Consider the following 15,888-nt stretch of genomic DNA (forward strand, 5'->3'; position numbering starts at 1 on the left):
GGGTGGGGGGGATGAAAGCTGGAGAGAAGAAAAACATGACTGTCCTCGAAGAGAGACAGAACAGAACACCTCTGATGTTCTCCTTGCAAGAGAAGATCATTTCACACCTCTCATCACCATGGATTATAATGTGGACAGTTGGATTGCTTTGCTTGAAGAAACATTTTCTACACTTATGACACAGGAAAAGTGTCTCACCTGTAGGTTAGCATGTGATCAGCCAGATGACAACTGTTTCTGAAAGGCTTAGCACACGCTTTAGAAGCATACAGCTTCTCAACTGTGAGTTCTCATATGTCTAATCCTACTACTAGAGGAAGTAAAAGATTTATCACACACTTTACAATGATAAGGCTTCTCGCCTGTATGAGTTCTCATGTGTAGAGCTAAATGACTACCACTGATGAAAGATTTATCACACATTTCACAAACATAGGGCTTCTCGCCCGTATGAGTTCTTATGTGTTGATTTAGGATACTTTTCCTGGTAAACCCTTGTGCACAAGTTGGACAAAAAAAAGGCTTCTCACCAGTGTGTGTTCTCATGTGAACAGCTAAATAACTACCACAGCTGAAAGATTTATCACACACTTTACAATGATAAGGCTTCTCACCCGTATGAGTTCTTATGTGCCTACTCAGGTGATCTTTTTGATAAAACCCTTTTGCACAAGTAGGACATGAAAAAGGTTTCTCCCCTGTGTGTGTTCTCATGTGATAAGCTAAATAACTACCACAGCTGAAAGATTTATCACAGACTTTACAGTGATAAGGCTTCTCACCCGTATGAGTTCTTATGTGCATGATCAGGTTACCTTTAGAGGAAAAACCTTTGGTACAAGTTGGACAAGAAAATGTCTCACCTGTATGAGTTCTGGTGTAAACAGCTAAGGAACTACAAACGCTGAAAGATTTATCACACATTTCACAAGCGTATGGCGTGCCGCCCCTATGAGTTCTTATGTCCGTACTCAGGTTACCTTTATTGGAAAACCCTTTTGCACAAGTTGGACAGGAAAAAGGCTTCTCTCCTGTGTGCATTCTCATGTGACGAGCCAGACTACTACTACTGCTGAAAAATTTATCACACATTTCACATGCGTACGGTTTCTCGCCTGTATGAGTTCTTATGTGAATATTCAAGTTACCTTTAGTGGAAAACCCTTTTGCACAAGTTGGACAAGAGAAAGGCTTCTCCCCTGTGTGGGCTCTCATGTGGATATTCAAATGACTTTGACCAGGGAAACCTTTTCCACAAAGCACACACAGGAAAGATTTCTCTCTTTTTTTCCTAATTTGATTAGTCAAACATCTACATTTAGTGTAACATTTACCACATGGTTCACAAGGTTTATTGGTGTTATGTCTTTTTCAGTTTTGAACCATCACTGTGATCTTTGGTTTTCTCTCGTCTCTTTTTATGCTTTAGCGCTTCATCTGTGTTTGATCCTGACTCTTCTTGATTATTATCCTGCTGATGTTGCTTCTCACCTTCAGGAGAGTCTGCAATGACAAGTTGGTTCATTTTCTCTTCAGGGTTATTTGTGTCATCTTTTAAATCCAGAGGAGTCACCTTAATGGTGCCAGCCTCCTGCTTCACTACAAGCTGCTCCTCATCCTCATTACTCCAGAGATCCCCATGTTCCTCTTTAATCTGTACAAGTTCTGGTTCCTCCTTTGTCACGTTCGTCTGTTGCTGTTCAGGTTCAACTTGAAATAGTTTGTCACAAGCAGAAAGCCCTACAAAGGTATCTGACTCCTGCTTAACAAGTTGCTTTTCATCTGGAAAGATACACAGTCCAAGCTGTTCTTCTTTAAATCCTTGAGGTTCTGGTTCTTCCTCTTTCATGTCTTTGGTGTTTGGTTCCTTCAGGTTAATAATGAAGTTCATCTCTTGGCCACTGGCAGATTGATCAGCAAGAACCTTCCAAGAGAACAAGAGGCTGTGAAATGTCTGAGGAGTGAAAAACAGAAGAATTTTATTATATTTACAAAGTAAAGTGTAACTTTAATTCAAACCCAGACAATGTCACTGCCTCCCCATCGACATCCTTAATTGAAGCTCTGATAAAAATCACTCCACATAACTAGGTTAAGGTTACAAAGTGTAGGTTCCACACTCACACTCCTGCCAAATGGTTCACTACACTTCATCTCTAAATATCTCCCAGGAGGATGTGGGTCTAGGTAGACATGCCCTCCTCCATGTAAATGGAAACATTAAAGTTTGGGGTCCCAAAATCTGCTCTGACCCATCTTTAAAATTGCCTTTGAATGTTCTAGTTAAACTGTTTTTAATGTTTTTTTTTGTTTTGTTTCTACATTCTATCCCTACTTGCTTTTATTCCTATATTTTAATCATGTAAAGCACTTTGCATTGTCTCTGTACTGAATTGTGCTATATAAATAAATTTGCCTTGCCTTACACTCCCACCACCACCACATTGCCCCAACCCAGAGACCTAGTTCTAGTTTTTTATTAATTACACTGTCGATTTATTCATTTATCAATCTTAGGATATCATAAAAGTGTGGAGAGGCACATTCCAGGCTTTCACACTTCATTTGTTTAAATATTAATAAATATGTAAAAATAAAATAAAACCATTACTGTCCCGCCTTCCTAATTTCACCTTGATGAGATGTATTGATTTTTATGTACGACCTAAAAATTTCCCCAGATTTGATTTCAGAAATCTGTTCACCTCAGCCTTGAGGCATGAGTTGTACACTTTAATAAAATAAAATAAAAAAGCAGTTCCCCATTTGTTTATTCTAAACAATAATTACTGACTTCGTTATTATTAAAGGTGTTTAATAATACCGCCAATAACTTAAAAGTACTTTATTCAGTATTATTTGTACATTTGAAAAGTTGTGTTTCAGTTTTAATCCATTAACTGAACAATAACGTTCACGTGTTTCGCCCCCCACCGGCGAAAATTAACATAATCTCTTAACTTTCATTAAAAGCTGAGAGGTCTGGTTAAACTGTTGTTAAATTCATCTTCTTACCGTCAGACTCGCTTTTGTTCCTCGGAGAAAAGCCTCCAAACAGCCCAGAGTCCAATAAGTGTCCAGTGTTCTCAATGAGAAGTCACTTTTTCCCTTTTCCTCTAACAGGAAACTTCTCTGGCCGTTAGCTTCTCAGTTAGCTCTGATGCTAACTGCTCCCTCGCAGGCTGTCGCTTCTTCTAAAACGGAGACAAATAGCGGTTAAGACGAGCTGCACATGCTGTCAGAGTCTAGGAGGCTTTAGCTTTGTCTCTTACCCAGTTCTCTGGTTGGCAGCTTAAGGCCTCACAAGACAAGTCTAAGGTTTTTTTTGGTCACAGGAAATGTTGAACAGCGCTGAACTCTCTGAAAAAAGCTCCTTCTTCTTTGTTTTTGGCGGTTGGCAAACAACTATAGGTGTGCATTACCGCCACCAACTGATTTGGAGTGTGGACTGGAACGATGAAATAAAAAAAAGCAACCATCGTATCTTTTCAAACAAACGAGTCGTTTTAAGATAATTTATCAAAGCTTGAGAGCTATCAGATAATGGATTTCATTGTAATAATTCCAAGGGATTTAATCTTATTTCAGTTTTGAGAGATTGTTAATGAGCTGAACTCTATCAATACTAAATTTCTGACAATATAACAAAATATACTATACTGCCAAAAATATTCGCTCGCCTCCCTTGACTCATATGAGCTGAAGTGACCCATAGTCCCATAGAGGTTCAATATGACGTCAGTCCACCCTTTGCAGATTGTTACGACCTGGCTCGTGAATCCAGGGAGACACGGCCTTCAATAAAAGAACACGCTCTTTATTGAATAACCCAACCAAATAAACAGAGCCAAAACAGCGACAAGCCCCCCCCCCCCCCCCCCCCCCGTGGTCGATGGCATCTCTGAAACCCGTGATGAACGGAAAAATCCTGCAAAAGAAAAGAATGGTCAAACCAGCAAAACCTAACAAAGACAAGGTGGGCAGACGGGTAAGGGAAGAGCCACCTCTGCAGGGCAGAGCTGGGTGATGAAGCCGACTCCGCTCCAACCATAGATATCCATAATAAAGACATATATATATATATATATATATATATATATATATATATATATATATATATATATATATATATATATATATATATATATATATATATCCTTTATTATGGATATCTATGGCTCCAACCAGCTTCTTCCTCCACTTCCTGAATCGGCTGCTTCTATAGCGATGACGCGCTGGCCCTGGCGAATCCTGGTCCCGCCCACTCTGCTCCGCCTCAGCACAAAAACACAATAACTGACGGATCCCTCCACGTAAAGCGGAGGGGGACGTCACACAGATAGAACAGCTTCAACTCTTCTGGGATGGCTTTCCAAAAGGACTAGGAGTGTGTTTATAGGAATTTCTGACAAATTCTTCCAGAAGCGCGTTTGTGAGGTCACTGATGTTGGACGCGAAGGCATGGCTCTCAGTCTCAGCTCTAATTCATCCCAAAGGTGTTCTACCTTTGGGACTTTCTGCAGGGCAGTCAAGTTCATCCACACCAGACTCTGCCATCCATGTCTTTGTGGACCTTGCTTTTTGCACTTGTGCACAGTCATGTTGGAGGAGGCCAGCTCCAAACTGTTCCCTCAAAGTTGGGAGCTTGGAATTGTCCAAGATGTCTTGGTGTGCTGAAGCATTCAGGGTTTCTTTCACTGGAACTAAGGAGCCACGCCCAGCTCCTGAAAAACAGCACCACACCATAACCCCCCTCCACCAAACTTCACACTTGGTACAATGCAATCAGACAAGCACCGTTCTCCTGGCAACCACCAAACCCAGACTCATCCATCAGATTTCCAGATGGAGAAGCATGATTTGTTCCACAGGACACGTCTCCACTGCTCTGGAGTCCTGTGGCGGTGTGCTTCACACCGTTGGTTCCCAACGGTGTAGCTGCTGTGCCGCCAGGCAAGTCCGGGAGTGCCGTGGGATTTTGGGACAACCATACATTTATAATAATCTTATGGCAATATAAAACTGCACAAAAATTAGTATTTTTAATGTACTATATCAGTCCTTTGTATGCACTCATTTCATAATGCAAACTTTCTGCAGGGGATCCTTGAAGTTTGTTCAAGGATCACCGGCAGAAAAGCTCACCATGAAAGAGAGAGAGGAGTGTGCAGAGATCCGCGTGGACCGTACACTGCAACTCAAATTCATTGAGCTCCCACTGGATCAGTTTTGATTGGCCTCTGCATCAGAGTACCCAAGCATCTCTCACTGCGTGACTGAGCAACTTCTTCTTCTCCCCACTACCTACCTGTGTGAGTTAGCTTTCACTGCTCTGATTTACATGAAGAACAGAAGGAGGTCACGGCTCTCTGTTTAACAGGACTTGTGAGTGGCACCAAGTATTTAAAAAAATCTGCGCACTCCGACAGGCATATGTATCTCACTAATGTAATTAGGCAAAATATTTGTATGTGTAAATATTTGTAATAGCACATGTTTCAATACTGATTGTAAATGCTGATTATTTGTGGGTCAGGACCATGGACAGTGCAGCTTCCTTGAACTGACAGTTCCAGGTGCTGAATTTTTGTGACCTGTCTGTTTTAAATGGGCGTGTTGCTGCTTTAATGAAGCCTAATTTAATAAAGCTTAAAGTTAATTTTTGAAATATTTAGTTAATAAATATTTAATGAGTCATACAGTTGTTTTTGTCTAATTTTATTTGGCATTAGTAAATACTTGTATACATTTACAGATATTGTGATAACACGTGTTATAAAGGCCATTTTGCACAATAGGTGTTCAGATTTTTACTTGTGAACCACTGCTTTACACAACTGCATCTGACACTTTGCATTGCTCTTGGTGATCTATGGCTTGGATGCAGCTGCTCTACCATGGAAACCCGTTTCATGAAGCTCTCTCTGCTGTTCTTGAGCTAATCTGAAATTAGCCACATGAAATTTGGAGGTGTGTAGTGATTGACTCTGCAGAAAGTTGGCGACCTCTTCGCTCTGTGTGTTTCAGCATCCGCCCACCCTGCTCCGACAGTTTATGTGGGAGATTATAACAAGATACATGTGTCATGTTTAGCAAATTGACTCTGAATGAGCACAATCACGGAGGCAGGAATCAGTTAAAGGTTTTATTTAAAAAAATAATAAATGTGGACATGACGTCTGCAGGCTGGATTTCTGGGTCTTGCTGAGGAAGGGAAGGCGAGAGGTGAGCAACAGGAAAGTGAGAGTTTGAATGGTGATAGTCTGTGGGGAGCACTGAAACTCACTGGGCTGATGGTGAGGCTTGAGCTTGGGAGGGTGATGATGTCCAGGAATGTGGATGGTAGGTGCAGAGCTGGTAGGTGTTCTCCAGATGTTTTGTTCTGAGGGTGGACAGGCAGGCGAGCTCAGGCAGGAGGGCTTACGCCACTGAGCTATATAATACACTGGAGTGCTGATTTTGCCGAAAACCTGAAGTCACTGGCCGCCATCTTGCTACTCCCTACTCTCCCAGAATCCCATAGGATTTGATTGCAACAACAAGCAGTTTACTGGCTGTGTGAAAACGTTTCACAGGTAATTGTACAGTCAGTGGATGTACTAACACTATCAACTACTAGGAAATTAGGTGCTGAAATATTTTACATGTTATTCATATTAAATATATACATATATGTATATATAAGTATGTGTATAAGTATATGTGTATATATATGTATACATATATGTAAATATATGTTTTTGTATATTGTTATTTATATATTTATGTTAGATATATTTAAATAAATAAAATGCTAAATATTTCAGCACATGACTTTCTCATTACTTGATAGTTTTAGAACAAAACAAAAGTATATGGCATTTGACATTTTAAAACTTTTAGTAACATCTATCTATCTATCTATCTATCTATCTATCTATCTATCTATCTATCTATCTATCTATCTATCTATCTATCTATCTATCTATCTATCCCTTAATATTCTACTCATTTATATAATTCACACCTTCTATAATCAAATTCTATGATAAAATTTAGTTTTCTTTAAATATTGAATAACTATTTGTATATGTTTACTCCTTAAATGCTTCCTCAAAATATCTAACAAATTAATCTTTTCCTTAATACATTTAACCTCTTTCCTCATATATCTTCTCTCTCTTTCATATTTATTGCATTCTAATATAACATGTTCTACTGTTTCATACTTTCCACAATAGTCACATTTGTCGGTATTATACTTTTGAATTTTAAAAAGTGTATAATTAAGTCCTGTATGCCCAAATCTTAATCTTGTTATTACCCTCTCCTCTTTTCTATTTCGCCTTCCATTTGTTCTTTCTCTGTCTTTTGAATTTTATAAAACCATCTACCTGTTTTTTCTTCTTTCCACCCTTTTTGCCATTTTTCCCATGAGTTTTTCTTTAATAATACTCTTTCCCTCAGATTTACTTGTTTTAACGGTAAAACTTATAGGATATTGAATCGCCCTCTTTGCCATTTTATCTGCCCTCTAGTTTCCTTCTACCCCAATATGCGCTGGAACCCACACAAATGTAACTATTAAACCCATTATTCTGAATAATGTATGAAATATTTCAAATAAATTGTCCATGCAACTATCTGATTTATTATATTTTGAACTTAATAATGCAGATCTTGAATCTAAACAAATTACTGTTTTTAATGGTTTTATGTCTTCTACCCATTGCAAAGCTAATAATATTGCCAACATTTCTCCTGTGTATACTGATAACCGTCTGTAATTTGTTTTCCCATTCTTATATTGAATTCTGGTACTACAAATACTATTACTTTTCATTTATTTTTTATGCATCTGTATAAATTTGAATACATTGATAATATTTGTTTAAATGTAACTGTACTAAATAACTATCTACAATGTAAAATTTATCTTGTTTCTTTTCCATTATTGTCATATCTACTGTCGCTTCTGGTAAAATCTATGGTGGTATAATTGATATTGGTGTTGTTTGAGTAATTTCTAAATCATTCATTTAAAATATTTTATTTTATTTTCAATTGTCTATCCAAAACTCATCATTTCTTTCTTTTATTACTTGTTACGGGCAGAGTGGAATTCCTTTGTAACCCTTTATTCCACTGTTCAGAATACAATCTGAGATCAATTATTTTGATGATCCTGGCGGTAATATCACAACACTCTGCTTGCCAACTGGAGAACCCATTTATTTCCAATACTCGCACGTACAACGGGTGTGAGCTAGAGTTCTGATTACAGCACAGTGCACATGCATTTTATATCCCACAGATGGGTGTGTGTTACAAATAAGATTCTATGTGCATCCATTGGTCTGTGCCGTGACCCAGCAGCGTCCACATGCTTCCAGCCTTCTCTGGCAGACATGGTCTTATTCCTGGGAACAGCTCCACAAACGTTGAAAAACAGACAACCTTATCTTGTCAGTTGACCTCTGTTTGGGTCACACAGGATGTCATGTCCTGGTCATATTCTGGACTTCTGCTCCCTTCGCCTCGCTGCCAGGACACACAGACTTCAGATGTTTTCCAAACCTCTGCACAGCATAACTATAGAGGTAGCTCAGGGTAACATGAGCCACTCTAACTATAAGCTTTGTCAAAAAGGAAAGTTTAAAGATTTGTCTTAAAAGTAGACAGGGTGTCTGCCTGTTATGGGAATTCTGAACAAATAACTGACTTCCCTGAGTTATTGAAGAAGGAGACGGTGGAGTGATGAAGTTCCAGCACTTTATTTAGAAACAGAGCAGAGAATCACATGGACGAAGTATTCGGCCCCGCGGCTGCAGCCTACCGTCTGCCCCTGTCTCTGCCCGTCCTCGCTTTCGGCTCTCCCTAATACTGCACAGTGGCCTTGGCTTGAGACATAACAAAGACAGTCTATCCTAGACAATCACCATGCTGCACAGTATCTACGCAGCATTCAGCCTTGCACTCAGTAACAGTGGATTACATACACAGACATCTTCAGACCCTGTGTCCGAGAGTTAGCCGGTCACTCTGACTGTAGGGTAAAGATTACCACAATATTCACGGACCAAAACTGGGAGTTGGTTCCACAGGAGAGGAGCCTGATAGCTAAAGGATCTGCCTCCCATTCTACTTTTAGAGACTCTAGGAACCACCAGCAGACCTGCAGTCTGAGAGCGAAGTGCTCTGTTAGGAACATACGGGGTAATCAGAGCTCTGATATATGATGGAGCTTGATTATTAAGGGCTTTATACGTTAGAAGAAGAATTTTAAATTCTATTCTTGATTTAACAGGAAGCCAATGAAGGGAAGCTAAAATTGGAGAAATATGATTCCTCCTGTTGATTTTCATCAGAACTCTTGCTGCAGCATGTTGGATCAGCTGAAGACTTTGAACTGCATTTTGTGGACTTCCTGATAGTAAAGAATTACAATAGGTAACAAATGCATGGACTAGGTTTTCAGCATCACTCCTGGACAGACTGTTGCTAATTTTGCGAATGTTCCAGAGATGAAAAAAGGAAACTCTGGAAACCTGTTTAATATGGGATTTAAATGACATGTCTTGGTCAAAAATAACACCAAGATTTTTTACATTATTACCAGAGGCCAAGTTAATGCCATCCAGATTAAGTGATTGAGTTAATCTCAAATTTATTTTTTGAGGACTCTGGTCCAAAGATTACAACTTCTGTCTTGTCAGGATGTAAAAGCAGGAAATTTAAAGTCGTCCAGGTTTTGATGTCAAGACATGACTGCAGTCGAAGTAACTGATTGGATTAATCAGGATTTATGGATAAATATAGCTGAGTGTCATCAGCATAACAATGGAAATAATCCCATGCTGTCTGATAATTTTGCCAATCGAAGCTATTATATATATATATATATATATATATATATATATATATATATATATATATATATATATATATATATATAGTCAGGGTTCTCTGTGTTTGCCTGCTCTAACTTTGCTCCTCAGGTGTGTCTAGTTGGCTGTGGGGGAGTGGTCCACACCTGCAGCTCGTTGGAGGCGGCTTCCTCTGGCTTCTTAAGCAGAGCACTGACAGATGGAAGACGCCAGAGCCTTAAACCAGTCGTGGTACGACATGGCCTCTGACCAAGCTCTTGGAAATCTGCCCGTGAGTTTTTCTACACTCAGCTTTTGACTAACTTTGAGTCTCCTGTTTTTGTCATAGTTTTTTGGTGCTGGTAAGCACTCACCTGCCTTGACGCTCTGTCCGTGGTGGACGCGTCCGCCTGTCAGCTCACTGTCAATAAAACGCTTGCCACTAGAGCAGCAAACACATTTTAAAAAAAAAAAAAAGTTTTGTTTTTTCCTGCGTCGCTCTCACAGCGTCAGGGGTTGGCTTCGGTGTGAGTGGTTGAAATAGCACGTCGATAAAGATGACAGACAAGTGGCTTATCCAATCATATGCAAGGATTTTTGATAAGGCCCAGCCTTTAATAAAGGCAATAGCGTACCGCGAGCGAGCTATTTTTAGAAACGTAACGTCACGATGACGTCACATCACGTGGTACGCAGTAGGGCAAACTTGCATAGTCCGCCGCTGTTTCGCTGTAAAAGAGCTGTGCGTTACCCTTGGTTTTACTCGGTAAACGACTGCTTTTTCCAAATCTAAGACCATGGTTTTTAAACATTGTTGCTATGGAACGTGCAACAGCGACTCGAGGTACGCTGATCGGCCGCATATGAAGGATGTTTTCTTCAAGACTGCCAAGGAGAAACGTGTGCGCTGGGTACACCGGGGCGGTCGGCCTACACAACAGTTCAACCCGGAAAAAGTTACCAAATTCACCTACTACATATGTAGCAAGCATTTTATCGGAGGAAAGGGCACAACCGAAGAACATCCTGACCCAATTCCAGCGACATCAAGTAGTGAACAGGTAAGAGTATTTTGGTGGCCGACATGTTAATAATGAAGCGCCTGCTACCAGGATAGCATATAGGCTATCCTGGTAGCTGGCGCTAACATGATACCCTGCTACCAGGATAGCCTACTCAAAAACATTTCAGATCAGACCAACATTAAACATATACCGATCCCTGGACGGTGATTACAAACAAAAAAACGGCGACACCGCCATGATCGCCGCACAGAAAAAAAAAAACAAAGCTTACCGTTCGATCAACTCGGCCCGTTTTCCGGTCTTTTTAAGCCCTCGACACTCAAGCCATCGTTTGAGCTGAAGGTTGGTGTGTTTTTCGACAGTTCGACCAGTAATCTGTGTGCCTGGGACATCGTCTTGGGAAAGTTTAATGGCTGCAAAGTCGGTCATATCGCTGTTTCTGCTGGTTGCTACGGGCGTTCTCTACCTGTATGCCCTACCAAAGCGGCAAAAGGGGCGTTGCTCTTGAGACGGTGACGTCACGTGCACGGTACGCTATTCCTATGGAGAGGTCCCAGATGGATGTGAGTGAAGCTAGGCGGAGCGACATCCGTCTGGCAAGGGTCAGGTTAATAGTGAAGTAGGAGAGGTGACTCATGGTGTTGGCAGCATCGTGATCTGGGGTTTTCTTTATGGAGATAGTTTTTGTCAGGGTGGGCTGAACTATAAACAGCGCTTAAAAACCAGTCCGCTGTAAAAAAAGTAAAATTTTTATGACAAGAGTATCTAATTTCATATTTTTGTGTCACAGGAGCCCAATCATTTATCCAAATGAACAACAGCTGAATGACAAAAATGTAATCTCCTAAAACCTGGCTCTGATAACCGAACTGACATTCTAATGATTAAATAACACACCAAGGAGGATCATCAAGTCTTTTATAGTTGTTCAGTAGATAACTCCATCAATCAATGAATAAGCAAAAGTTGGAACTTGTGATTCAATGATTAAAAAAACATGTTGTTTAGCTAATTTACAACAGTCATTGATTTTAATATGTATCTAAAGAGAGAGGCCTATTGTTAGAATTATTTTTAGTATTTTTTTTGCATTTATCATGTATTTACTCATTACAATTAAACATGTTTTAGGGTTTGAGTTTATTCAGTGTTTTTCAGATGACTGATATCTCTCTCCTATGTTACAGAGTAAGGCCTGGTGCAAGAAACAGCCTGTTATAAAAAATATTATTCTGAAGTCACTATGGCCTCACACCACTCAGACATAGGAGGCCTGCAGATATGATGGCTGTGTATTGCCTTGCCTTGCCTTGCCTTGCATATGAAATCCACTGTTTGCTGAATACAAGACCAAATGTTGGGTAAATACTGTACGCAATGATTATTGTATAGGATAGTCTGTCTCTGTTTCTTCTCTTGCCAAGGCCACTGTGCAGTATTAGGGGGAGCTGAAAAGCGAGACTGGCAGAGACGGGGCAGACTGCAGCGGGATCGTGGGGTGCGATTTACTTTCCATCTATGTGATCTCTGCTCTGTTTCTCAATAAAGTGCTGGAACTTCATCACCACCGTCTTTTCATTTAGTAATGATGGAAATTAAGTATTATTGTTTACAATTCCATCCACACAGCCTCACCATAAATTTGCGAGCTCTATCTTATCTGTGATGAAATGCACCCAGCCATCTATTGATACTCTTGCTGTTCACTGATTCCTCAATTGTAAAGGTTGTTATGCATACCCAAGCTGCTAGTTTGTAAGGTCAAAGGTCACATTGAAGTATTTCTCCCCCTTCCTTAAGCCCGGAAAATAAAAAGGCAGCAGCAGGGGATCCTTCAGAACAGGGGAGAAATTTAACTGAATACATTTCTCTGATCAGAATCAGAAATACTTTAATAATCCCAGAAGGAAATTGCTGTTTCAGTACAATCGCCATCACATACATCAAACATTTCGGAGGGGGGAGGGGGGGTTACTAAGGCCATAATGCCAAGGACACTGTTAACATAGTGCCCAGAGGGTGCTGCCCTTAAATCTGTGGAAAGATAGATGTCACAATAGGGGAGATGAGGAAAGAAAAAAAGACCTATAAAACACCACCTATTCTGGTACAGTGTGAGATATCTCACAAAAAAACCCTCTTGCACAAGTAAACACAAATAAGATGAGACATATAAAAGCAGAAATGTAAAACATTTGAGACTAGTCGCGTGTAAATTCATCTGTTGTTGTGAGCATCATTTATGTGTGTCTATTTTGGTGTTTATATCTCCATGAACACTCTGCAGAGGCCATTGTCCTTGATGTTATCAACAGGCCAACAGTTCAGAAAGCATCCGCAGATGTCAGCGGGGGAGGAGGGAGCGGAGGAGGCAGTTCTGAGCTCTCTCGCCATTACAATCCAGGAGTGACTAGATGAAGAAGGCATAATCCAAATACTTTATTTGTTATGAGACAATTCTTGGGCTTTTGGATTGCTTTGCTTGAAGAAACATTTTCTACACTCAAGACACAAGAAAGGCTTCTCACCTATGGGTTAGCATGTGATCGTCCAGATGACAACTGTTTCTGAAAGGCTTAGCACACGCTTTAGAAGCATACAGCTTCTCACCTGTGAGTTCTCATATGTCTAATCCTACTATAAGAGGAAGTAAAAGATTTATCACACACTTTACAATGATAAGGCTTCTCCCCTGTATGAGTTCTAATGTGACGAGCCAAAGAACTACCACCGATGAAGGATTTATCACACATTTTACAATGTTGAGGCTTTCTGTCCGTATGAGTTCTTATGTGTTGATTTAGGTTACTTTTACTGGCAAACCCTTGTGCACAAGTCGGACAATAAAAAGGCTTCTCACCAGTGTGCGTTTTCATGTGAACAACTAAGTAACTACCACAGCTGAAAGATTTACCGCACACCTTACAATGATAAGGCTTCTCGCCTGTATGAGTTCTCATATGTACAATCCTACTACTAGAGGAAGTAAAAGATTTATTACACACTTTACAATGATAAGGCTTCTCGCCTGTATGAGTTCTCATGTGACGAGCTAAATAACTACCACTGATGAAAGATTTATCACACATTTCACAAACATAGGGCTTCTCGCCCGTATGAGTTCTTATGTGTTGATTTAGGTTACTTTTACTGGCAAACCCTTGTGCACAAGTTGGACAATAAAAAGGCTTCTCACCAGTGTGCGTTTTCATGTGAACAGCTAAATAACTACCACAGATGAAAGATTTATCGCACACTTTACAATGATAAGGCTTCTCACCCGTATGAGTTCTTATGTGCCTACTCAGGTGATCTTTTTGATAAAACCCTTTTGCACAAGTAGGACATGAAAAAGGTTTCTCCCCTGTGTGTGTTCTCATGTGATAAGCTAAATAACTACCACAGCTGAAAGATTTATCACACATTTCACAAGCGTACGGCTTCTCTCCTGTGTGAGTTCTTATGTGCTTACTCAGGTTACTTTTAGAGGAAAAACCTTTGGTACAAGTTGGACAAGAAAATGTCTTCTCACCTGTATGAGTTCCTATGTGCTTACACAGGTGACCTTTTTGAGAAAACCCTTTTGCACAAGTAGGACAGGAAAAAGGTTTCTCCCCTGTGTGTGTTCTCATGTGACGACCTAAATGACTACCACTGATGAAAGATTGATCACACACTTTACAGTGATAAGGCTTCTCACCCGTATGAATTCTTATGTGCGTACTCAGGTTACCTTTAGAGGAAAAACCTTTGGTACAAGTTGGACAAGAAAATGTCTCACCTGTATGATTTCTGATGTAAACAGCTAAGGAATTACAAACGCTGAAAGATTTATCACACATTTCACAAGCGAATGGCATGCCACCCGTATGAGTTCTTATGTGCGTACCCAGGCCACCTTTACTGGAAAACCCTTTTGCACAAGTTGGACAAGAGAAAGGCTTCTCACCTGTGTGCGTTCTCATATGAGAAGCCAGACCACTACTACAGCTGAAAGATTTATCACACGTTTCACATGCATACGGTTTCTCGCCTGTATGAGTTCTTATGTGAATATTCAAGTTACTTTTAGTGGAAAACCCTTTTGTACAAGTTGGACAAGAGAAAGGCTTCTCCCCTGTGTGGGCTCTCATGTGGATATTCAAATGACTTTGACCGGGGAAACCTTTTCCACAAAGCGCACACAGGAAAGATTTCTCTCTTTTTTTCCTAATTTGATTAGTCAAACATCTACATTTAGTGTAACATTTACCACATACTTCACAAGGTTTATTGGTTTTATGTCTTTTTAGTTTTGAACCATCACTGTGATTTTTGGTTTTCTCACGTCTCTTTTTACTCTTTAGCTCTTCATCTCTGTTTGATCCTGACTCTTCTTGATTATTATCCTGCTGATGTTGCTTCTCACCTTCAGGGGAGTCTGCATTGAGAAGTTGGTTAATTTTCTCTTCTGGTTCATTTGTGTCATGTTTTAAATCTAGAGGAGTCACCTCTAAGGTGCCAGCCTCCTGCTTCACTACAAGCTGCTCCTCATCCTCATTACTCCAGAGATCCCCATGTTCCTCTTTAATCTCTACAGGTTCTGGTTCCTCCTTTGTCACGTTCATCTGTTGCAGTTCAGGTTCAACTTGAAATAGTTTGTCACAAGCAGAAAACCCTACAAAGGTATCTGTCTCCTGCTTAACACGTTGCTTTTCATCTGGAAAGATACACAGTCCAAGCTGTTCTTCTTTAAATCCTTGAGGTTCTGGTTCTTCCTCTTTCATGTCTTTGGTGTTTGGTTCCTTCAGGTTAATAATGAAGTTCCTCTCTTGGCCACTGGCAGATTGATCAGCAAGAACCTTCCAAGAGAACAACAGGCTGTGAAATATCTGAGAAGAGAAAAACAGAAGAAATTAATTAGATTTACAAAGTAAAGTGTAACTTTCATTCAAACCCAGACAATGTATCTGCCTCCCCATGGACATCCTTAATTGAAGCTCTGATAAAAATCACTCCACACAACTAGGTTAAGGTTA

The 15,888-nt window shown here is 40.1% G+C and overlaps 2 protein-coding genes and 1 long non-coding RNA gene across 12 annotated transcripts in view; all 3 read right to left on the minus strand.

Annotated features, from left to right (window-relative positions):
• LOC105921908 (zinc finger protein 544) overlaps nt 1–15,888 on the minus strand; it is a 23,660-nt gene continuing 7,772 nt past the window's right edge. Inside the window, exons 1-2 of one of the 4 annotated variants that reach the window (XM_036131943.1) lie at nt 3,016–3,139; nt 1–1,954 (exon numbers count right to left, since the gene is read on the minus strand). In XM_036131943.1, the coding sequence (XP_035987836.1) occupies nt 277–1,215 (939 nt within the window). In that variant the 5' untranslated portion in view covers nt 1,216–1,954; nt 3,016–3,139 and the 3' untranslated portion in view covers nt 1–276. Of the gene's footprint in view, nt 1,955–3,015; nt 3,140–15,888 lie in introns of those variants that run through there. The other 3 variants (XM_036131945.1, XM_036131944.1, XM_036131941.1) reach the window with 3 other exon arrangements.
• LOC118560628 lies at nt 6,136–6,456 on the minus strand. The gene is made up of 2 exons (XR_004929489.1): nt 6,287–6,456; nt 6,136–6,204 (listed from the first exon to the last, which is right to left on the minus strand). It is a non-coding gene; the product is annotated as an uncharacterized LOC118560628 (long non-coding RNA).
• Nucleotides 12,183–15,888, minus strand: part of LOC118560605 (zinc finger protein 26-like) — a 21,114-nt gene continuing 17,408 nt past the window's right edge. For 2 of the 7 annotated variants that reach the window (XM_036131862.1, XM_036131861.1), the window contains exon 3: nt 12,183–15,741. In XM_036131862.1, the coding sequence (XP_035987755.1) occupies nt 13,477–15,636 (2,160 nt within the window). In that variant the 5' untranslated portion in view covers nt 15,637–15,741 and the 3' untranslated portion in view covers nt 12,183–13,476. The remainder of the gene's footprint in view (nt 15,742–15,888) is intronic. The other 5 variants (XM_036131858.1, XM_036131857.1, XM_036131863.1 and 2 more) reach the window with 4 other exon arrangements.

This window comes from Fundulus heteroclitus, unplaced genomic scaffold (genome assembly GCF_011125445.2).
Source record: "Fundulus heteroclitus isolate FHET01 unplaced genomic scaffold, MU-UCD_Fhet_4.1 scaffold_46, whole genome shotgun sequence".
NCBI classification, from domain to species: Eukaryota; Metazoa; Chordata; class Actinopteri; order Cyprinodontiformes; family Fundulidae; genus Fundulus; species Fundulus heteroclitus.